This window comes from Glandiceps talaboti, chromosome 8 (assembly GCF_964340395.1).
Source record: "Glandiceps talaboti chromosome 8, keGlaTala1.1, whole genome shotgun sequence".
Taxonomy (NCBI): domain Eukaryota; kingdom Metazoa; phylum Hemichordata; class Enteropneusta; family Spengelidae; genus Glandiceps; species Glandiceps talaboti.
In genome coordinates, this window is record NC_135556.1 from 25,256,524 (window position 1) to 25,282,614 (window position 26,091).

The window sequence follows — 26,091 nt, forward strand, 5'->3', positions numbered from 1 at the left end:
AATGCGACTTAAAAAGTTACAATAGAGCGTGCAATACCTTCAAGTTGATGATGACGAATGAACTCCTGGTGCTACTATAAATGAACTGGTGGTCATTAGCAATATAATTGTGACTTGAATTTATGATATTCTTTCTTGTACTCATGATTCATGAAATTCAAGATAAAAGCGATTAAAGTTTTTGATCGATAGAAGTTCAGACCTTGGTTAAATAAACGGCGACTCTTTGACTCCAGACTGTGGTGTACATTTTCTTACAGTAAAAAATACAAGCATTTGGAAGGACTGAGAGAATAAATAAAATTTGCAGCAATATTCTGTATCAATGTCGTCAATTTGATTGAAACGAACACGTGTTGGTTTGTGACGCGAACAAATGTGTATGTTATTGAGTTCATTGGTGATTTCTCGGATATAACAAAATTAATGAACGTCATGAGTATATAGCCATATCACGTGATAAACCTGATGCCACAAGCTGGAGGAATATATCGACAGATGACAGATGTTTGGATAAATCAGTTGATAAAGTATTAAGCTTATAAAGTACACAACTTGGACGTTTGAAGAACAACCACGTCAACTGAGCAATCCCAACCGCGTGAGGGCGTGATATCTATTCACATTCATACAGTAATTTCTATCGTGTGTAATTTGGGCTTGCATCAATCGACACGTTTTTCAGGTCCTACTCGATCAGACAGACAGACAAACAGACAGACAGACAGACAGACAGACAGACAGACAGACAGACAGACAGACAGACAGACAGACAGACAGACAAACAAATAAATAAATAACAGACAAACGAACGAGCGAGCGCGCAAATAAACGAATGAAATTTTAACAGACACCAAACAAGTATACGTGACACGTGAAAAGAAAATACAAATATATGCCACATAGAAAGTAGTTACCATATGCCAATGAATAACCTACATGTAAAAAAACTACATTGTTCGTTATGATACTATCTGGTAATGACCAAAGAAATAAATCAGGAGAATGTGTCTTCTACAGGGGCTCATACAGCATTCTTAGATTCTACTCAAAATAAGAACTCGACGAACAATAGAAAAATCAGTGCATTGTGTTTTGTGTTGTATTGTATTGTATTGTAGTGTAGTGTAGTGTAGTGTAGTGTAGTGTAGTGTAGTGTAGTGTAGTGTAGTGTAGTGTAGTGTAGTGTATAGTTAGTGAAATATAGTGAAATAGTGAAATAATCGTAAGCATGAAACTAGTCTGTTTATCCTGCAATCTCTCTCTTTTCTTTTCTTTCGCACTTTAGGGTGATTCTGGTTGAGCATTCAACTGTCTTCCTCAGAATTCAGACGACAGACTGAGTCATTGGTACCTAGTTGGGGTGGTTAACTTTGGGGGTGGTTACGCTCAAAGAAACACCCTAAAGTATTTTTCAAAAAATATCATTAATCAAGCTTGATTGATCCTTGTCAGTGTAATGTAAACTGATAAAAATGGAACTAAAAATACTTGTTCAAGTCCCGAGACACTTGCTGAAAATCATAAATGGTGATATAATTCCTAAAGTAACAAGATATGGGCTGATTTATCTATAGAAAGGAAATGGAATTTTATCAAATTTATGTACGATAAAAATCACCCTTGTTATTTTAGGACAGCCCGGAACCCTTGTAGCACTTCTTAAGTGTTATAATGATAGACCACGATTAAATAAATTGGCATTGTTACAAATTGTGGGTCATCTAACTTCGTTTACTGTCAGCATACGAGGGCAATCGGAACTTCTGGAAATTGGGAAATATCAGTATCTCATTTGATTTTCAGTCATTTTCTCAACAATGATGATAAATTATAAACATTAGTTAACACTACCGCTGTACGTATATATTCTCCCATACTTGAGAGTAACAGATCGTTAGTCACACACATTGACATGTTTCGACTACTCCTTGCTGTCACCCTATGGCACTTCATGTTTGAAGCGCATATTGTAGCTGGAGAAAGGATAGTGAATGGACGCATAAGTAAAAAGGTGAAGGTAAGGAGTTAACCTCAGTTTTGTTCTCACTTTGTTGCTAAAACATAGGGTTTACAATATGTAGGGTTAAAACTATTCTGTATTAGAATCATTTGGTTCTGATGATGAGCCATGTATGTACAATGTGATGTGAATATACAGGGTTAATAACAAGAACCCTTTCCCGGTCACCTGTATGAAATAGTCTTTTCATTAGCTTTGTTTTACACATATATTGGAACATGCATATTGTATGTGCAACATACATTTTAAGTTGTTAGAATCTGACAGTGTACAGATTGTGTAAATAGCAAATGTTTAATAAGTAGAAGCTTGGTACAAAATAACACTAAAAACGTACGCGTATGTAAACAAAATATTGTGAATTGATACGATAGCAATTGAAGAATAAATCAAAGTCGTAATGTTTGTACAGAAGCGCTTAAACAACTAAATGTATCTTGACCACATATCGTAGGAAAATGTCAGAGATTTGACATTGAAAACAAGATATTACCGCGATGAAAGTAAAACTGCAGACCACGGCACGATTAGTAACTACAAACAGGAAGCCCTTGGTACCGTGAGAAATGTACGTTCACCATTCTTTGGACGAATAAGGAAACACGAACGTGGTATGTGAAGACGTTTGATTGTAGATTTTACTCGAGTGAATCTTGTATCATATCCAACATTTCTATAAATGTAATATTCCTATCATTCGAAATTATTTTGTACTAATTTCGTAAGTGGACTGCCGCACACCATCTTCCGTAGACCGAATTTAACACTGAAATCTAAGCAAAACTTCATGTTTTTGTTCATGTCTAAATGTCTTTAATAGTCTGTCTCTCTATGTATACATTCTCTCTCTCTCTCTCTCTCTCTCTCTCTCTCTCTCTCTCTCTCTCTCTCTCTCTCTCTCTCTCTCTCTCTCTCTCTCTCTCTCTCTCTCTCTGTATCGCTCTTTTCTCTCTCTCTTTATCGCGTGCTCTGTCTGTACCATTCACTCTGTCTGTCTGTCTGTCTGTCTGTCTGTCTGTCTGTCTATCTGAATCAAAGTGATTCCTTGTTAGGTACATGTTTTTAGCAAAATATCAAAGCTCAGTAGTGTCTTTGAAATGATGATTTGTATGCGTGTTTATGGATGTATGTATATATAATTATGTATGTATGTATGTATGTATGTATGTATGTATGTATGTATGTATGTATGTATGTATGTATGATTATGTGTGTATGTGTGTGTGTATGTATGTATGTATGTATGTATGTATGTATGTATGTATGTAAGTATGTATGTATGTATGTATGTATGTATGTATGTATGTATGTGTGTATGAATGTATGTATGTATGTATGTATGTATGTATGTATGTATGTATGTATGTATGTATGTATGTATGTATGTATGTATGCATGCATGCATTCTTTCTTCCTTTGTGTGTGTGTGTCTGTCTGTGTGTGTGTGTGTGTGTGTGTGTGTACGTACGTACGTGTGTGTCTGTCTCTGTGTCCGTGTCTATGTCATGGTGTGTGTTTCAGGTGTTTAACTCATACACGATTACATGTTCTGATATTCAAAATTACTGTTACATGATATGACTTTACCCCTATCGGTTTGTTTTGATAATTACAAGTAAGTGACATTAATTGGATACTGTTTGTAAAATGGATGATAACTTAAATAAGAAATGGAAATTGGTTTATGGTTTGACAGTTAGGTTTTGATGGAACAAATAACTGAGACTACTTTAAGTATATTATTCTTAATACACTACTGAACCAATTTCTATTCCACCATTTCTTACTGATTCCGATATTCCAACTAAAGACCAACGATATGCGATGAAATTCCCTGGACAATCAAATAGATATACTACTGGTGAAGATATAGTATCTCGAGCAGGTAAGATGTGATGATGATGATGATGATGATGATGATGATGATGATGATGATGATGATATATACAATTTTGTTTTTCGTAACAACAGCCGCAAACAAATACTAGACCTACCGAGGTAATAACACAACGAACAAACTATCATCAATTATTTGAAACTACAGAATATTCTATATTTCTGTGGATGCATTTGTCATTTATGTCCGACATTTATAAATTATCTTTACAGGTTCACTCTATTTTATTCTATTTGGACGATTCACCTATACCAGTCCTCCATATCTCTGAGCCATATCAAGCAATGATAATATTTTGCATCAATTGAAAACCGTCCCTTACAAAAAGTATTCAGTTTACGTCTGGTGATTGATGTGTCCAATTTCTGCAAATCAAACAAAACTGTGTATTTGACAAGTACCTCGATCACGTGACACATTTATTGTTGAAATCGTTTATATGTATAATTCTTATATTTTTGTATTAGTGTCATCATCTAGGTGCTCGGCTGAGCAGTTTGAATGCCCAGAAGGTTTCCGACAATGTATCCCTGGAAATTGGGAATGTGATGGACATGGTGACTGTTTTCGAGACCATGATGAGGAAAACTGTGAAAGTACGTCTATACAGTACAGATAATAGTAACTATGATAGTGTTATGTAACGAATTCTCAATTGATTAATCAATCAATCAATCAATCAATCAATCACTGACTGACTGACTGGGTGAGTGAGTGAGTGAGTGAGTGAGTGAGTGAGTGAGTGAGTGAGTGAGTGAGTGAGTGAGTGAGTGAGTGAGTCACTCACTCACTCACTCACTCACTCGCTCACTCACTGACTCACTCACTTATTAACTCACTCACTCACTCACTCACTCACTCACTCACTCACTCACTCACTCACTCACTCACTCACTCACTCACTCACTCGCTCATGTTACTCACTCTCACATGTTACTCACTTAAGCCATCATTATGAGAATAATCTTTCCATCTCACCAAAACGTATTTCAGATGGTAATGGTTGGAGTGACTGGACAAAGTGGGGAGAGTGTAACGTGTTGTGTGGTACAGGTGAGCATTCTCGTACAAGACACTGTCTGAACAGTGATGGTGAAGGCTGTAATGGTGAGGGCGTGGAGTATAAACTATGTCATCTAAAACCATGTTACGAAGAAGCAGGTTAGTGGCCATCTACACATTAAGACACAATTCAAATTTCGAAAAGACTTTATTAGAGGCTAGATGAGTAAAAGTATTTTAACTATCATACTCTGTAATCTCAAGTGTCACGTGTGGAGTAATATTACTGATGATGTATGTCAACAAGTCACAAAAATATAAGCGATTGTGTGGGTGTGGGTGTGTGTTTGGGTGTGTGCTTGTGTGTGTGCTTGTGTCTGTGTTCGATTGTGTGTGTGTCTGTCTGTGTGTCTGTGCGTGCGATTGTGTGTGTGCTTGTGTGTGTGTGTGTGTGTGTGTGTGTGTGTGTGTGTGTGTGTGAAAGCCTTCCTTTCGTTCATGCTGTTTTCCTACATATATGTACTTATTTTCTACCGTTTTCATTAATATTCAAATGTAATTGGAAAGGCGATTCACCAATCAAATAGAAATATAATTTGATAGAGTTCAGGCTATAGATAAGAAAGAGATATAGGTTGATGACGTAATCTAAGATGGTGTCTAAGGAATTTCACGTCAGACGCTCACTCATTACCAATGTCGATGTTTCTGAACTTTACATACTTATTACATGACTAAAATACTAAAAAGGGTAATGCCTATCATTATCACTGTCAGTGTTTCTGAACTTTACATACTTATTACATGACTAAAATACTAAAAAGGGTAATGCCTATCATTATCACTGTCAGTGTTTCTGAACTTTACATACTTATTACATGACTGAAATACTAAAAAGGGTAATGCCTATCATTATAACTGTCAGTGTTTATGAAATTTGCATACTTATTACATGACTGAAATACTAAAAAGGGTAATGCCTATCATTATCACTGCCAGTGTTTATGACATTTGCATACTTAATATACGACTGAAAATCATTAATTGCCAATCCCTACCATTGCTATTGTCAGCATTTAATAACTTTACATAATTACTGAATGTGTTATGTCAAGTCAAAATTCAAGTAAAATCATCATGTAGCTAGCAGATCAGTTGAAAATGTGGCGACAGATTACTTTTTCGACTGACAACTTAGTGTTTGTATTGTCCTGTGTTGATAATCCACAAAAGCTTGGATTGATGTATTGACAATGCGTTATGAGTTTAATAACAAAAGAATAGTATTGTTATTTTAGTTTTACTTAAATATAGAACTAATAGCAAAATTTAGGGGGGAGGGGTTTACTGGGATTTTGATATAATGAACTGTGACACATTTTCGCATGACATTTTCCTTAGTAACTGGTTGTGGTACACGTGCCAATCCAGCACAACCTCGAATAGTTGGTGGTGAGGATGCTTTACCTGGGGAGTGGCCATGGCAAGCCCAATTCTACTTCATTCCGTTGGACACACATTTGTGCGGTGGTACACTCATTGGCCCAAAACATGTTATATCAGCAGCTCATTGTTTTTGTTTGGTTCCAGAGGGGTGAGTAGTATTACATACGAGTGTCCCTATTTATTTCTATGTTTCCCAACATAACATCTTAAAAGGAATGAGTTATTGGTGAGTCAGTTAAAAATTGTAAGTTTGTGTACATGTTAGTAATACTTTCACTTTACAACCCCACGTGTTAACTTGGATATCTTAGAAATTACATTTACAGTCATAAGTAAACTACGATACATTTCTTGTATTAAACGTCCCGCAATTCAGTAATAAACAATTGTTTTCGCCCAGATATGCATTTGTGGCGTCGCCATCTTATTTTTTGAAGGAATACAGGATCGGTCACATGAAGAGAACTATAGCAAACACTTATGCCCCCACCCCATTGCATAAGTGACTATATTTTATTGGAGTACGATACAAAATAGATACTTCCATTCAATCAGTCAACACCATATCGTATAAACCCTGGTTGGAAATAACGAAATTTGATTTGCAAAAAAAAGGTAAAACTGAAAGCCTCTGGTAAGGAAAAAACATTGATTCTACAAATCAATCAGGTGATGTCTTTCTACTAAAATATAATCAATTCTTTAGTCTTCTACTACATTTGAAATATCAAACAGTTTCATCACTACTACAGGAATAATACAGAGAACTGGAAACTTCGATTGGGTAAATATAGACTCTCAAATGAGCCAGGAACAGACGGAAAGCCAATGGAATTCAAAATTGCAAGGATAGTTTTGTATCCTGATTACTATCCGTATGTAAGCAATGGTGATGACATTGCCATAGTAGAACTAGAACAAGAAGTCACTCCCAGTGACTTTATCAACTACGCATGTCTGAATACTAAAGGAGTTGTATTTGATGATCACTCGTACTGCTTCACCACAGGATGGGGTGCTGTACATGAACCAAGTAAGGAACTCATTAATTAACTAATTGCATTCTATTTGCTACTCATATTGAATAGAAAATCGAGTACTGATTACCTGGACACCAAGCGTTAGATAAATGATCGGATAGTAAATGGAATAATTTTGTTCATATTGCCTTGTAAATATTTTTTTACATAATTCAAATGAAACATTTTCATTGTGCTTAACACGGGGTCTGAATTGACATTACCATGACCATCTGTAGTGAACAGGCGATGTCAGTAATTTCAAACAAAGATAAACATTACAAAGTTGGTTCTGCATACTGCGACGATAAGAAATATTGTTTATTTCAATTCAAAATGTGTTCTAACAATGACATTGGTGACTTAACGATTGCAACCGATTGTCATAGTTTATAAATTTGTTATAAATGAGGAAAGAAATTTATAGTGATAGTTTGGCAATACAGGAACACATGGTTTAATAATAGCAACTGACTGTCATAGTTTGGCAATACAGGAACACATGGTTTAATAATATCGGATTTGACGGTCGATAAACAGATTACACACGATCAGTTAAATATATGTACGTTAACATATGTATACCATTTTGTTTCAATCATTTCAAAGCCACTTGAAGATTTGAAGAAAAAATTGGGGAAAAGAAGCAATCCTATCACAACTACCTACCATCTTTATCAATATTGTCTGCAAGTCGTATTTTAAACTGTGTTTGTCTTCAAATACAGATATCACTGCTGAAACGCAAGAAGAAGGTGTTGAGCAAATGCAAAAGTTTTACCCTGAGGTATTACAAGAAGCACTGGTCCCGCTGATTCCCATTGATATCTGTAATGCTTCTTATGGATTTTTGAAAACCAATATGATTTGTGCCGGATACCTTGGAGGAGGAACTGGCACTTGTTCGGTATGGTGCTCATACACTTAGGGATTTAGAGAGGGCGAGCGAGCGAATGACGGACGGACGGACGAAGTAATGAACAAACGAACGAGCGAGCGACCAATTGAATGAATGAATTTTACCAAACAACAAAAAAACAAGTATACATGTGAAAAGAAAATACAAATATACGCCATATAAAAATTTACCGTATGCAAATGACTTAACTGCGCATGACAAATAACCCACATGTAAAAACCCTACATTGTTCGTTATGATACCAACTGGTAATGACCATAGAAATAAATCAGGAGAATGTGTCTTCTACAGGAGCTCATACAGTATTCTTATATTTTACTCAAAATAAGAACTCGACGAATATAGAGAAGTCAGTGTATTGTGTTGTGTGTTGCATTGAATTATATTGTATTGTTACTAGTATTGTATTGTGAACATAGTGAAATAATCGTAAGCATGAAACTAGTCTGTTTATCCTGCAATCTCTCTCTTTTCTTTCCCTTTACACTTTAGGGTGATTCTGGCGGACCATTAGTCTGTCTTCATCAGAATTCAGACGATAGACTGGGTCATTGGTACCTAGTTGGGGTGGTTAACTTTGGGGGTGGATGCGCTCGAAAGAAATATCCTACCGTGTTCTCCAAAGTAGACAACTACCTTGACTGGATTCGCGATGAAGGCGGTATTCCTTGAATGGTATTTTTCAAACAAGTTAATCAATTGCACACCATGAATTCACCTCATTTAAACAGAATTCCCAAAGGGTAAAGTCTTTAGATATTCATTCCTACACACAATAATTATTGGAATGCAACAGAACATATGCGATTACTTATGTGTGATGTATGTACCAAATTTAATTGAATTTGAAGAGTGCACTTTTTAAGATATAGCCTAATTACTGAAAGTCGCTGATTATGCAAATGACTCCTTAAAACTAAAAGTTACATCACCAAACTTTTCAGAACATGTGTGATTAGTTATGTTTGAAGTATGTACCAATGTATATTGAATATGAAATGTACATTCTTAAGATATAACCTAATTACTGAAAATGATTAATTATGCAAAATAATCATTAAAAACTAAGAGTTACATCAGTAAGCTTTAGGGACATGTGCACCCTGGTATCATGAATGTAGGTATCACATTGTATAATAGAACTTGAAGCTTGCACTCTTCATACATAGCCTAGTTACTGAAACTCATTAATCATGCAAATGAGTAATTAAAACTATAAGCTATATTATCAAACTTTATATGACACATGCACTTTGTTATGATCAATATATGAATATTGAATTTGAAGTGTGCATTCTTAAGATATAGCGTAATTATCGAAAAACCATTAATTATGCAATTTTTTATTAATTTTCATGGAATGCATACCAAAAGCAAAGAAGTTCTAGCCATTACCCTATAAATATGTGCACGAAATTTCGTTTCAATTGAGTCAGCCGTTTTGACAAAACGATGACACAGACACAGACAGACAGACAGACAGACAGACAGACAGACAGACAGACAGACAGACACACTTTTTACCACTAATATATAACCTTTCCTTACGGAAGGTAAAAATGGAGTGTTTGAGAACCATATAGTAAAGTCCTATAATATGTTTTATTTATTAGTGCCACGTTACTTTACTTCTTATTTTCACCACATATGATGTAGTTTTCAAATTGATATGGACTGTTTTGAAAAAAAAGCAATGAACAGTAGGAAAATGTTCGTGTCCACCCATTTTCTCCTCTTTTACCTACCAATCCAAACCAAACTGGAGTAAAATATTATTTGTCAACTGGAGTAATCCATAAACACATACCAAAATCAACCCTATTGATGTTACTATGGCTACCAAGAATAGATTTCATGATATAATGATGGCAGTTTTACATGTAACTGGTGATTGAACTTGCGATTTGTGTTTTAACCAATTTTTTATTCTCAAGATAAACACTTGTTCTAAATGAAATTGTAGAAGCAGTACGGCATTGGCTACATCTTAATATATTAATGGAAGCCATACAAACGCTGAAAATAATGTACAATTGATTAATACACTGCACAGAGAGTTGTATTTGAGTCTGCATATTTTTGTTACATCAGGTCATACTGCCGTGTATAATACCACAAACAGGTATACCATAGGTTGCCATTTCAGAAATTGGTTTATGTTGCTTTCTGTCAACATTTGTTACATTTTGTAAAGACTAGTTTTACTAGAAAGAGTTGTTAGTATTAACTGCAAGTAATTATAGTCTCCTATGGATGTATAATGTGTACTGAGATACCAATATTCAATATATATTCATATAGTGTTAAAGTAACATATCATATAGCAAGACCTATACCAGATTTAAACTGAATGCCCCCCGTAAGGGAATCACTAATTATGCAAATAACTCATTAAACTATGTAACAGGTTTTGTTTTTAGACAAGCGTGCTTTCTTAGGTTAATGTATGTGCCAAATTATACGGAATTTGAAGATTGCATGATACTGCTTAATTACTGAATATCGTTCATTATTCAAAATACTCATTAAAGGTAAAAGTTGTAGGAACAAACTCCATAGGACAGGTGCGTATTATTATGGCTGATATATGTATCATATTATACGAAATTTGAAGTTTGCATTTTTAAGATACAACCTAGTTACCTAAAATAATTAATTATGCAAATTTTTCATTAAAACTAACTGAGCTATATCAAATATTTTATAGGAGATATGCACTCTGTTATGTTTAACGTATGTACTAAATTGTATTGAAATTGAAGTATGCAGTCTTAAGATATAGCCTAATTACCAAAAATCATTAATTATGCAAATTATTCATTAACACTAAGGTACCTCAACTAACTTTATAGGACATACACAATTTGTTATGGTTAATGTATGTACTGAATTGTATTGAAATTGAAGTATACAGTTGTAAGATATAGCCTAATTTTCAAGAATCATTAATTATGCAAATTATTCATTAACACTGAAAGGTACATCAACAAACTTGATAGGACATGTGTGTTTTCTCATGGTTAGCGTATGTACTAAATTATGTTGTATATGAAGGATGCATTCTTAAGATATAGCCTAATTACCAAAAACAATTAATTATGCAAATTGTTCATTATTACTGTAAGGTGCATCACCAAATTTTATAGGACAAATGTATGTTGTTATGTTTAACGAATGTACTACATTATATTGAAATTGAAGTTTGCAGTCTTAAGATATTGCTTAATTAGTTGATTTCATTAATATGCAAATTTCTCTAATTAAACATTAACAGATCTGGCTCAAAACCTAATCAGGTCTAGCCATTACCCTAAAGATTATATATTCCAAATTTCATTATAATTAAGCCAGCCGATTTTTAGCAAATGATGACACAGACAGACAGACAGACAGACAGACAGACAGACAGACAGACAGACAGACAGACACACAGACAGACACACAGACAGACATTCCCCTTTTAATACCTCCCGTACCCTTACGGGAGGTAAAAATGATGCTAAAACATACATGTGTGTGTGTGGGGGGGGGGTCATTTTGGAAAATGATTTTTTACTAACGGGGTCACTTAGGCTTTGGTCATCGGAGCTGGGGCTCAGTTTGAGAAAACTCATGTTCAACTCCAAAACACCCCTCCCCTCCCCCAACCCAGTCGGTTAAAAATGCCCGTCCCCTTACGAAAGTTGAATGACTAAACAGAACACGATACTATTATTAACAGGATTTGTCATCTTCACTAAATTCCACCTTTGTTTCGAATCCAATCTATGTACTTTTTGACATCGGCATAAATTCCAGGTGTGTTAGCTTCTGCACATCCTTCACCAAAGCTGACAACACCGACGAGATACCAATGGCCAAGTCCACTGTCAGCATTACGATGCATACATACCAATGGGCCACCAGAATCGCCCTAAAACAAAATAGTACATTTCAGTTTTGGATGGTGATAAAAACACGATAAATAAATATCTGAATTGGAATAATCAATTTTTATATTGAAACACACCAGAAAAAGAAACACCAAACTGAATATCTTTTCCAGTGTATTCCAAAATGCATTACCTGTAATAAGACTAATGAAAGAAATACATAGTATAATACATCATATTTTAGTCAGAACTCATCATATCTATCTAATGCCTTAACGTTCTGAAGTTTGATAAGTTAATATACGCCTCGAAAATAAAATCTTAAACTCGTGCTGTTTTTAATACTTCAATCAATAAAAGCTATCGTCATTCTCAGTTACAATCAAGGAAAACGCTAATTCGGGCTCACCGTAATACTAGTAATGTTTTCACATAACGGTCAAAATGATATCAGAATTGACCCATTTCAAAATCTAATATGGCCGCTGAATATCACCTTAACTCTATGGGAAAATAAAAGACAAGATTTCCTTGAAAACGATGCCATCTATCCTAAAATGAACCAGGAACAAGCTTTCACATAGCAAAGTTTGGCGAGACTTTAATAACTTTGATTTTCAGGGATATTGGCGCATTCCATCTCAATGAGCCTTATTTCAACTTCTTTTTGGTTCATTATTTATTCTGACTTTATACTTCTTACGTACCTGGCAAGAATCGATACCTCCACTAAAATAGCCAGCACATATCATATTGGAGGTCAAAGAACCATTGTAGGCACTTGCTGCATTACATTTGTGAAGAGAAAGAAGAGGTACCATTGCTTCTTGGAGAACCTCGGGAACCTTATGTATGTCACCTGTTTCGAAGGAGAGGACGATATCTTGAAAGCTGTCCATCTAATCCTGATACTGTCTCTCTGTCTGCTTGTCTGTCTATTGTACGCCTGTCTGTCTATCTACCTACCTAACTGTCTCTATCTCTCTATCTCTTTGTCTGTCTATCTCTCTTTATATATTATATATATATATATATATATATATATATATATATCACCCGTTCATTACCCCCTCGTGACTGTGAGTTACCAGAATCACATGCTATTTCCCTCGGCCTTTGGCCTCGGGAATATAGGCCAGGCAATATGTGTTTTATAATATACCTCATGCTGTGAACTCGCGGTGGCAGACGACATCGTCAGAAGCTGCCATTTTGACCTGCTGTGAACGCGCGATGGTCACGTGACCATGTAAAAGTTGATGGAACTACAGTATTTCCCTAGGGAAATAGTCATTCTATTTTCCTATCACGTGACTCATTCTAGCGAATCATGGCACAGCATTATCACTAGGTATATTATAAATATATATGCGCGCGCCTATCCCACTGTCAATCCCGCAGCCGTTTACTAAGTCTACCTTCCCTATTCAGTCACGAATTTCTTTACATATACAGTACACATTTATATCCGGGGGTACAAAACATCATTAAACAGAGACATGGGGGGATATATATGTCGAGACATCTATGGCTCCTTATTAAGCCCACGTGAGATAAGCTGACGTACTCTGAATATTGGGACAATCTGTTGACACAGACTGACGCAAACAGTCGAAATATTTAGGTAATAATTTTCAAGTTTGTGTTTGGAACAACAGTTTAACTTAATACACTGGTTTAACAATATTCAACTCACAAAGGGACAGGATATTGCTATTATATTACCGTCCGTTCAACTTACCTCGTAAACTGCCCCAACCAGTTACGAAACAGTATGAGTGTTCATCGAAATCAATATTCTCAGCAGTGTCTAAACATGCATAGTTGATATAATCTGTAGGGTCAACTGGCTCGTCCAATTCCAGCAAAGCTATATCGTTATCGAAAGTGTCCTCATTGTAAAGTCTATGCCTATAAATACGTCTTATTTTCAACTCTCTTGGTTCGTCGCCATACCCTGTGGCACTGTCCCTTTGAAATTTACCTAAGCGAACAATCCAGTTGTCTTCATTGGTCCTGTCAGAAAGGAAAGAAATGATACTTTGTGTAACATTTATAGTGAGGACGGTACAGCTGCTTCTAAGCATCAACCCTAGACTGTCAACAATCGTCTTGACGTTTTTGCAATTTATCTGTAATACTATTGTTGCTGAAATTAATAGAATTAAAACATGGCGTGTGTTGGACGTTAGGTGAAGTCAAGACGATGTCAGATTATATTAATGTGTTCGAATCCTCAGTGGGTAGCGAGTTCTGTATCATGTGTATAGAATAGAGAATGTACACGATACACATGCTGATTATTACATCGTATGTTATAGGTTATATATGTGTACATAATTAGTAATAAATAAATAAATAAATAAATAAATAAACAAATAAATAAATAAATAAATAAATAAATATTTCAGAAGGTTGTTTTAGGAGCACGGCAAAATATGATCCGCGTCAGAATACAGACTACATCAACCCTTGCTAATAATTGGAAATGTCTGTAAAAACAAGTTAAGAAAAAAAACTCGACTTCTTCGAAGTTACGCTAGTGTAAACATTTTGTGTTTAGCATGTTCAGTGTTCTTCAATAACCATTACCAAACTTACCAGGGTCCGTCAGGATAAAAACAATGAGCTGCAGAAACAACATGCTTTGGCCCAATTAGTGTTCCCCCGCATACTACGTCATCATAAGGTTTATAATGTAACTGTGCTGGCCAAGGCCATTCTTGTGGTGATGCGTCTTCACCTCCGACAATCCGAGGTGCGGCTGGCATTTTACGAGTTCCACAACCAGTTGCTGGTGATAAGAAGATGAAAAGATATGAGAGACCCCTGGTTACGACTACAAATTCTTTAAACTCTTGATCATATTTAGTTTCAGTGAAATTCCTAAAAAAAAAACATTAGGAAGAACATGAAAGGACAATGATATCATGTGTTGGTTTTGGAATCACACACAAGCCATTTTTTGTAACTTTTATATTTACGCCACTTTAAATGGACAGTTCCATTTGTAGAATGGTAGATTTCACTTCCAATTTTGCCTTTTCATGTAATTATTTCAATACCTGATTGACAAGATATCTTGTTAGATAGTACAATCCTGAAAATACTCGATTGGTTCAACAATATTTTAGCTCCTCTAGGGGGTAACTGGATAAAAATAGTCCCAATGGCGTTGAAGTACAACTATACAGTTTATGTTTTCTTTAATATTTATCCACATACGCGTGCGCTAATCCCTCTTTGGTGTACCCATGCAATATGCAAGACAATTTCACTGTTGCTATGTGCGGTATCTTAGTTGCTGGGTGATTATATGCTATTCTTTTAACGTTTATCTACTTGCCATCGATATTTGCATACGTTTTTGAAATGTTTACTCACTTGCCCACCCAATAATGTTGTTATCTTTACATGTTGTTGCTGAGGGCGTAAGCATTGTCGCTAGGGCCAGTTACGTCAATTGTCTTGACTACTATCTGCAGAATAACACCACACTAACTCTCAGCACCATTGACGAAGCACCTTTCGAGTTATAAGGTTTTGACCAAAATTCACATATTTAGACCTAATTTTCATATCACTGATGAGGTCATCATATCATGAACAATCCTTCATTTACACATCTCTATGTACATCTCCATAACATTTCAGGCCAATCTGCTCAGCAGTTTTGACGTTTAAGGGTTGTTGGGTGCTTTTTTTGCCAAAAATCACATTTTTACCAAAAATGCTCATCTCTGATGCAATCATTTTCATTTCGACAATTTCCCAACTAAATATCAAGGCGGTTTTTGACATACACACATCAGCACACACCCCACCCCAACACACACACACACACACACACACACACACAGCAGTGTGTACAAATTGAGATGATATCTACATTATGTATGGGACCGTGTGCGGTTATATTTACCTGCCTCCTGATAACACGGTGTTAGATGACATAGTGAGTATTCTACGTTATTCCCATCACAACCTGTGCCTTCATCATTCAAACAATGTCTTGAACGAAAATGTTCACCTGTACCACATTCCACATTGCATTCTCCCCAATCTGTCCATTCACTCCAACCTTCACCATCTATTAAAGTAAAACACAATCATGTTAAAATCACACCTGGGTGTAAAATCAATGGCGAATATTTATGAAGAATCTTTGATCTGTGTTTGTTTTACTTGTACATGATTTTAACTTCAACTTCACAAGTTGAGAATTTTCCCACCGTAATATTTGAACAAAATTTATCTGGGATTTTGCTGTCAAACTTGGCAATTCAGTTCCACGTTGACCATAATCTTACACTAAATGCCAGCGTATACGTTGATGTCAAGAATTTGGCAAAGGGTTGATCTCAAATTGCAAAAAAAATAACGTCTCAGTATTATTGTCCACTATGTATTGATTAGGAGTAGTTAACGACAGTTGCTTACTGTTACAATTGTCTTCATCAGATCCATCAAAGCAGTCAGTAAAGCCATCACACTCCCAGTAGTCATAGGTGCATTCACCGTCATTACACGTAAAATATCCTTCCGCGCAACTGTTTGCACTAGATGAAACTCAATGGACAAAATAAAAGAGAAAACGATTTACTACATGTAAGAATTGGCCGGTGAGATCTTAGGATCGAAATGAACAAATTGGGTAATTTTCTAACTTCTATAGACTCATCTGGCAATTCACTACATTTCTATGTACCACTCGTGTTTCAACAGCCTGAGGGTGTTTATAATCCAAGTCTCCCTTTTTGTTATCTCTCTCTCTCTCTCTCTCTCTCTCTCTCTCTCTCTCTCTCTCTCTCTCTCTCTCTCTCTCTCTCTCTCTCTCTCTCTCTCTCTCTCTCTCTCTCTCGCACCCTCCCTATTGCTCTCTATCGATCGATCGACTGAAAATATTAAATTCTCACCACAGTTCTCTTCGTCTGAGTTGTCTCCACAGTGATCTTTACCGTCACATTCTTGTGTGTTCAAAATACACTTTCCATTGTCACAAGTAAATTCACTATCATATTTACAATCTAGGTAAAATACAAAATATACAATTATGCATAGCTACCTGTTTGATTATTTAACCATCATATGAATAACTAGTTCTATACTTGATTTATCTCTCCCGTCAATACACAACTGTCGTTTCAGCGGTCGGTCCACAAGTACTAGTGTCTCTGTTGCAGTCGACTTATAGTTGTCCAAATTGCCGTTGTATTGGGCCGTCCTGGAGCTCCTCCAACACAGGGTGTTCTCGTATATAAGACGTCATTTACAGTGCACGCTAACTAACTTTGGAAAATACATTTGTAGCTCTATTTCCAGAACTTATGATATATGTGGCTGTGGTTATGGTTATTGCGGTGTTTCATGTCGTCGTCGTCGTGCATACGGAGAGAAAGGTCACATTCTAACTGCATTCCTGTACTCTGACTACTTTGTAACATTTATGTAATTGTAAATTGTCATAAGTTGTTGCTGTCGAAATTCAAAAATTTCTACAGCGTAGAATCGAAGTCATAGTATCTTTTATTTAATTTTTGTGAACGGATCTGATAATATTTACTTTTCTATATACCGAGTACTTATTTTGTACAAATTGTGATTTATATGCTGAAGAGTAAAAAATATACCATCAGTTCATTTATATCATAAGAGTGTCTTGCCATTCATTCTAGTATTCAAAATTATTACCGTGAACCCAAGTCCCCATCAACGCAATCTCAGCCCCGTTTATAGTAAGACTATATTGCTTACATTTTTGGTGCCCAACTAGTAACATAATTAATCCAGAAAATCAAAGACAGTCGCCACTTTTGAAGGAGGGGAAAGCGAGTGGCCGATGAAAACCTTAATTGTTCAGCAGGGTTAACCTGAGTTCCACTATTATTAAAGATAAGAATATTCACCGAATATGAAAAGCAGTTGTTGTAGTCTACACCTGTAATATTATAAAGTAAGTGTGTTTCTGAATACATAATTTCTTCCGATAATTATGTCAAGGAAAGATTAATATTCGTACCACAGTATTCTTCGTCCGATTTGTCTCCACAATTGTCGACGCCATTGCAAACCTTGACATTTCCGATACATTTGCCATTTTCACAAGTAAATTCCTTATCAGCACAGCCTAGAAGTACAGAAATTATAGTTAGATCTAGGTCACACAAATATTTCAAAATTAATCACACATCAAAATTAAAGACTGCAAGTCTTACCACAGCCTTCTTCATCGGAGTTGTCCGAACAATCACTTTCTGTGTCACATTCCCAAAAACTTGGAATACAATCTCCATTATAACAAGAGAATTCATCCTCTTTGCAATCTATGGAAAATGAAAGGAAACATTATTCTCCTATCTTATGCTATGTTATGTTATGTTATGTTATGTTATGTTATGTTATTTTATGTTATGTGGTTATGTGATGCTATGCTATGTTATGCTATGCTATGCTATGCTATGCTATGCTATGCTTTGCTATGCTATGTTATGCTATGCTATGTTATGCTACGCTATGTTATGACATGCTATATTATGCTATGTCCTCACATTGTTTTAATCAATGGAGACTCCCGAAAAGATGTTCATTTCTTCACAGTTCAGTGTGAGGAGAATTTTGGAAAATTAAATCGAATAGAAAATGTTAATTATTGAACATTTAGGGTACAAATAGCTAGCAATTGGAAAATATCTATAGTAATTATTCCGTAGGTAGTCACGCAAGGGAATAAACTAGATTGTAAGAAATTGTTATCACTTGTATACTTGTAATAATTTCAAAACTAAATGTGGCTATTGTGTACAAGTAATACTGCAGAAGATAGTACATAGTATGTAAGCTGTTCATGAGAAAAGTCTGAACGGATATAATTGTAATGTTTGTGTTTGTTTCTTGCAGAGGGTTATTCATATACATTGTAATACAAGTCAATGGTTACTTGTGTCTGTCTCTTGCAAAGGATGATTTATATACATTGTAATACAATTGTTGTATGTGTTTGTCTCTTGCAGAGGGTGATTTATATACATTGTAATACAATTGTTGTATGTGTCTGTCTCTTACAGCGGCGACTTCTCTGTCAAAATTATGACAGGGACGCGCTGTACCACCGAAATTTGTAATAATTGCCGACATTTGTAATAACGTCGATATTTGTAATAAAAATCACGTTTTTCATGTAATAACTTTCATGTAGTCTTTGTTCAGTGAATCGTCCTCTGCAAGAGATAGATGCATGCAACAATTGCATTACAATGCATATGAATCACCCTCTGCAAGAGACACATACGTGCAACAATTGTATTACAATGTATATGAATCACCTTCTGCAAAAGACAGATACATGAAATGTGTAAAGGTCATTACGCCTGAGGAACATTAACATGCATGTATAAACTACAATACTCTCTCTATCTGTTATAGCGTAGTACAATCAAATAGTCGAAAAAATGCATCAATAGTCATCACTAGGAAGTATCCGTGGGTAAAACTGGCGATTTGAGAGAATTTAATAAAAACGGCCAAAAATACAACAAATCACCTTGACAGTGGTCCTCGTCAGAGCCGTCATCACAATCTGGGATATCATCACATTCCCAGTTACCATTGATACAATGACCATTATCAACACACGTGAATTCATTATCATAACATGCTGAAATGGTAAGACCATGACAATATCACGTGACTAAATTTTGAAATCACATGGTCAGTCATTATATACAACATAATACAACATGACACGAGAAATGTCGATGTTTAAGCAAATGTGAAATTATAGTATTCACTAATCTATCGAGTGTACCTAATATATACCGCCATATTTTCCATTCAGAGTTCTAGTACAGAAAATAAAGTATGGTTGCAGACACTTTAGCATTGGTGGTTATATTGTTTAATTGTTTCCTCGTATCCTGTAAATAAGTACTTTAACATCAATAAAACCACAACGCAAAAACAGCAACAGCCACGACACGACACGACACGACACGACACGACACGACACGACACAACCCAACCCGACCCGACCCGACCCGACCCCACACCATACCATACCACGCATTAAACAATCCACATCCAACCAGGTTAAATCACATAGGTGTATACATCACATTACATAGCCACCTAATACCTAACATTACATCGTGTGGCATTTAGTTAGGTAGAAAGTAAATAAATCAAAGCCCTGCTTTAGAAATTATTGGTAGTTTTTTAAGTTACCTGACTCTGCTTTCTTTGGCATCCATTGAGTGATTTTACGGTCAGGGTGAGTCGTCTCTGAATATAAAAATAAATACATGTAATTATTTTCCAACAAGTAAACTTCCCAAAAGTGATTAGAGAGTAATTAATATTAATAATTTATGTAACACACCATAACATTTGATCGCATACCTTTGTCATGAGCATATTTCTTGATCAAAGTTGACAAAACCATCGCCTTTGAACCATGAGTGCTTGCATCCTTGTTCGTGTTGCGAGGCAGAAAGGCTGACTCTCCTGCAAGTTCATTTTTAGACTCTATTTTCGAGTTACCAACGGTTTTCTGTCTGTGGTGAATGAGCTCTAATAAGTCCAATTCTTTGACCAACGCCTATACATAAAAACCATATAATCGTTAATTAAGGAGAGTTAGTGATAGAAATATGAATGACAGAGAATGACATCTTATACTATTCACGGAAAGGTTAGAATTGCACAGAGAATCAAAATTGTTAGAATGTGTTCGTTTTTTCCTATTTTTATGTAAGCTAACCGCGATACAATTACTATGATCATATCCACTCACATATAGGGAAAGTCATTATTCCAGGTATTTGATCGTAGTACTGTCACTTTTTTTTTACTTGTTAGAATTATGCTCTTTCCATTTTCGCGTTTCTTTAGATTTATTTATTTAATTTCATAGTGACAGAGAAGCCCAATGGGCTGGGAGATGTATTAACTTTCTGTTCTTTTGATTCACAATTTGTTTTATTCGTATGTCACTATAATAAACAACATTTTAACATTCCATATGTCCTGTAGTTCTAAAAATTAATCCCCTAAAATTTGGCGCATGTTACTTAATCTTTACTGTAAACCTAGAATAGACTCTTGAATCTTGTAAACAAATTGAACATTTGACACTGTAGCAATAAATGTTATGTGGTACTGTGTTCTTTAGTCAAGAAATGTCATTAGTAGTTACTGTATATAATGTATTACAATACGATATATAAGTTTTATTAGGTCTAGAACAAATAGTCAAGATTGTCGATACATGTGTCCGTCTGTCTGTTTATCTATCTGCCCATCTGTTTGTCTGTCTGTCTGTCTGTCTGTCTGTCTGTCTCTCTGTCTCTCTGTCTGTCCGTATGGCATTTTTTTCGGCACAACAGAACGTTAACTGCAGAACAACATGTGAACAAACACCTAACTACAGACTGGACTGGGTGACGTTAGCCATTAAAGTTACACACAGGTACTTTTTTATGTGTACCTGATTATTGTATTTTAAGTTTAATCATTGTACCATGTATTTTATTAGAGTTTAACGACTTTTAAGACTTGTTTTATTGATCAATTTGTTCTTTTTTTGCAGGTTGTTTCTCAACATGTTTATTTTACTGATGTGTGAACTCCAGCAATTTGACCATTTTACCTTGATCACATTTTTGTTTTAATGAACATTGTATTATGTATTATTACTTTAGTGTATATACGATTTTAAACACATGACCTGGCAAAGATGTATGTCTTGTATTCAGATTTTGAAGGAGGGTCCGGCGTGCTCAGTGGTCTGAATACCATAATCATCATGGCTACACAACCGACGAGTCTCCTCGTCAATCAGTTTGGCATTCGTTTACGAGGACATAGTTTACTAGTAATACATGGCTGTGTTGGTATTATCAGTCAGTCTCCTTGTATTGTAGATTGTTGACAGTGGTGTTTGTATGGTGGCTAGCGATGATAATATAGCTATCTCTGAAATAACGTGTACGTATATTATGTATGTTGCCCGGTATCGTACTTGTAGAGAGGAATCGCTTTGAAATATTGTCAAGTAGGGATGAATATAAACTTAAACGAGACGATCCGTACATTATTTGTAAATAAATAAACCCATGTTCATGATGTTGTATTGGCTATACGACTTGGAATACAATACCTTCTGCTAAATACCCAGCAACCTCAAAGGAGTCGCCGCGACATATATATGACGGTTAGAATTACTGGGTTAGAGCAACAATGAAAAGGGGCGACGTGGAGAGTTGGTAAACTGTTGACCTTTGACTCGTTCAGAATTCAATGAGTATGACCATAGATGTTAGAGAGAGACAGTGCTTGTTGATATTGCAAATTCCAAGGTGCGGTGAGAAGCTGACTACCACTGAGTTTTAAGGACAATTGCTGGCTTGTCACGGTCTAAAGCGTTCTAGATATGAGTAAATAAAGGAACTGTATAATGAAATATTTCAGGATATTTTTACCTAAAGTCTGTATAACCTGTTGGTAGAAATGCCGGTATATATGGAAGAGTAGGACACAGATAGGTTGAAGGTCAAGGTTCAAAAATACAACTATTTTATTTTGTTACAATGCGAAAATATCCTCACTTATTCATTTTCCCGCCAAGTGCCTTATTAGTGTGCAGGACATCATCGCTGATCACAGGTCGTTGCCTTAGTTACAAACTTTGACTTTGCAGACCTTTATACATCAATATCGAACACCACGCTATATAATGTTAAATGTTATGGGGGCATCCGCCATACAATGTTTTATACTACGGCTAGACCGACTTGGCCAATCAGAGGCCTTGTTTTCGGTTGGTTATATGGAGCCATAACCCACTCTTTCTTAGGGGTGTGATCTATATATCCGTTTGAGCCAATCACGTTACAACCGCATTGTGGGCACATAAGTTGATAGGTTCTTAGACACTTGAAAGACATAACCCTCCCGAACTCGTTGACTATCTGTTATTTTACTTGTAAATTGTCACTTAATGTGTCAAGCAGTCGTCGATGATGCCGACACCTTTGAAGTCTCTTTGAGCTTATTAGACGTCATTCTTGATTTAATATTTGAATAAAATTATCTTTACCTAGCATGAGATGTGTTCTCCAGAGGACAGTAGTATCCAAGGATAAATGTGGTCAAGGATTATTTGTAAAGTTCGATCACAGTCTAGCAAGTAGTATAACAAAGAAAGTTTAACTAGCTTGCAAGTTATCAATTGGGTACTTATACTACACAGTAATTGTGGCTAAAAGCGTGTCTGGACATAGTCTTGTTCCTATACAGTATCGTTACAATTTATACCTTCACTCACAGTATAGTCAAACCTATTGCTCTACAAGTCATGAGATGTAATTTCAAATTCATCGACAGCCACCCACACAGTCATTAATAACATTATGTCTTTGTGGTTAGACCACAGTTGGCATCCAGACTAGTCTGGACACGGCAGTGAGCAAGATGTGGATATTTCCATAGGTGGATTATCCGGCTGGTGTTTTTCACCATATAACAAACTCTGTGTAAACATGTCTCGGTTCTATCATTTGTGCAATCTAGTGTCCTAACCTATCAGGGTCCACAGAGGTTTAACATCTAATTATCAAACAAAGGCATATAAGACATATGACTAATAACTAAATAAATTACTAATTTTTTAAAGAATATTTCAACCCTGTGTATAAATAATAATGGCTACTTGTGTGATGCTGATGCCTTGTAATAATTTGGCTGAAATACACACTGCTGGTCAAGATAGACTCTGGCAAACTTCATAAGAGAATGTACATAAACCGAATCGGACTAAAAAGCAAGTTTTAGCCCAACATATTAGGCCAATAGGTGACGCAAAAGCTAGCTAGAACCGATGTATGTTTTCAAAGAGTTGGTTAGGGGGTTAAAATTCGAAACGGAAATTCGAGCTATGTAAAAATCGGTGTTTTGTTCACTGCCGCCTGGACACGCATGCATGAACATTCACCAGACATACATGGGCTCCTTATCCACAAATTAATATATAAAGACAAAATAAGCTTACATGTGACAACCGTGAAAGCTAATATTTTTAATTCTTACATTAATACCAATGTTTAAGATTTCTTACTAAATTGTACAACTTCTTCCATTAAAAAGACAATTACGGCTGATACATGTGAAAAAATCGTGTGGAGGGTGTGTTCTTACAGGCTTTGCAAAGACAACCAAAGGAAAGGTAGTTGTCTTATACGAGTATAGCTTAGCTTAGGCAATGATGAAATATGCCTAATGTATAGAGACCTGGACAAGTACTGACTTGAGGGTGGAGCAGAGTCAATGATAGTTTCATACACTTTCCTTCATATTTCATGTATATTACTTTTGTTACACAGCATCCCTCACTTCTCACCTTCAATATCTTGTCTGTATCCTCGGTATCTCTACTGCCATCATTCATCCCTCCAGATGCTGCAGCAAGAGATAGGTAGATAACGCAAAGAAGGGCAAACCTCCACATTTTGGTTGAAGGAATCACAGTGTCTACTGCTCCGTGCTGAAATTGTATTTGTTTGTCCCTATTCAAACTTTTGAAGTGCCTGGCTGTGATGTGCCTAAAGGTTGAAAGTGGTTGAAAGAAATAGACGCACATGCGCAGAGTGGAAACAGTCAACAGTTGGTCATTCTTTCTCAATTCTCTCCTTACAGGCTAAGGTGGCTGAATTAAATCTTCAGGTCAAGAAAGGAATGTGCGAGCCTCTAGTCAAGTTACGTGTATCATTAATACGACTAGTACACAGTACAGTCAAACAGACTGAGTGTATTCATTATCATATACAACAGAACAGTGCATGTTTGCCAGTGCCAAGATCAATTAATGTATCTGCCACAAGTACAGTGACGACTTGGTAGCTTGGGGTATAAAGACTAAATAGTGTGTCGAGTAGAAAATAAGTATAATGGTTGCCATATCAAGGAAATTCTATTAGGACCATGAATCTTGCTGTAAAAATTCTAAAGTATGTGACAATGCGTAATTTTTTTAGCCTAGCACTTTGGGTGGTTCGTCAATCCGTTCGTCCGTCCGTCCGTGTCCACCTCTATTTCAAATACGCGTTGGCTAACCAAAGTTTCAGTAAAGATCAAATAATATCATGTGCATATGCATATGTTTATGTATTGTGAGACATTGAGTGCTGTGGTGTCATTACTTTCAACCATATACCCTACACGACCCTACCCGTTTAGGGTCTATGTTTCAACAGACGTTATTCTGTTGTTAGTACGAGAAATGTGGTGTTTGTAATTGCATTTTGCATTCCCATACATTAATGGTAATGATGCAGCATACATTTTCAACACTACAGTAAACTCACTCATTACCTCATTCACTTGCTTGACTAAGAGAGTTATAAAATTTACTGAAATTTATTTACTGTACGTAATTATTCTGAGCTGGGTATGGCTTCTTCTAGCAAAGTTTTTACTAAAAATATTATAAATGTACATTGAATAACTGTAACATGACATGAGTCAGTAAGGAAAATCTACAGCAAACATATATTTCTGTGCATTAAAATATCATACAAGTACAATTTCTGACATCATGCACGCTTTCAGAGAAAATTAGACACTACTGCCGCAACTGCATATGGTGGAATTTAAACCTGCATTACTTTAGGCGTTAAATGGGGTTAAGCCCCATGCTGGGTGAAGATCAAACGGCGCATGGGGGGGGTCAGTAGCAATCCATCACAAGTTGACAGGCTGTCGTCATCGCTCATTATTATTCATTTGGTACGACTTTCTTCACAATTGGTATATGAGGAGTCTCGAGTCAATTTACCTCAATAGGCAAACATTCTTATTTTTCCTGATTGATCGCCAGGAGGCCAGGAGGCGATCAGGATAAAAAATGTAAACATGTACCAAGA

At 35.9% G+C, this 26,091-nt stretch overlaps 2 protein-coding genes across 2 annotated transcripts; one reads left to right on the forward strand and one right to left on the reverse strand.

The window, feature by feature from the left end:
- The first annotated feature begins 1,894 nt into the window (after positions 1-1,894).
- LOC144439426 (prostasin-like) lies at positions 1,895-8,978 on the forward strand. The gene is made up of 9 exons (XM_078128714.1): positions 1,895-2,020; positions 2,478-2,634; positions 3,834-3,908; positions 4,388-4,516; positions 4,914-5,081; positions 6,324-6,516; positions 7,121-7,401; positions 8,116-8,294; positions 8,799-8,978. The coding sequence occupies exons 1-9, from the start codon at positions 1,916-1,918 to the stop codon at positions 8,976-8,978; spliced, it is 1,467 nt and encodes a 488-aa protein (XP_077984840.1). The 5' UTR covers positions 1,895-1,915.
- A 139-nt stretch (positions 8,979-9,117) lies between these two features.
- On the reverse strand, positions 9,118-24,729 carry LOC144438624 (uncharacterized). Its single transcript, XM_078127728.1, has 13 exons — positions 24,570-24,729; positions 20,573-20,771; positions 20,399-20,455; positions 19,719-19,832; positions 18,394-18,501; positions 18,198-18,305; positions 17,095-17,205; positions 16,619-16,747; positions 16,101-16,268; positions 14,780-14,972; positions 13,920-14,194; positions 12,886-13,037; positions 9,118-12,219 (listed from the first exon to the last, which is right to left on the reverse strand). Exons 1-13 carry the CDS (start codon positions 24,675-24,677, stop codon positions 12,043-12,045), a joined length of 1,899 nt encoding a protein of 632 aa, XP_077983854.1. The 5' UTR covers positions 24,678-24,729; the 3' UTR covers positions 9,118-12,042.
- Between the last annotated feature and the right edge of the window lie 1,362 nt (positions 24,730-26,091).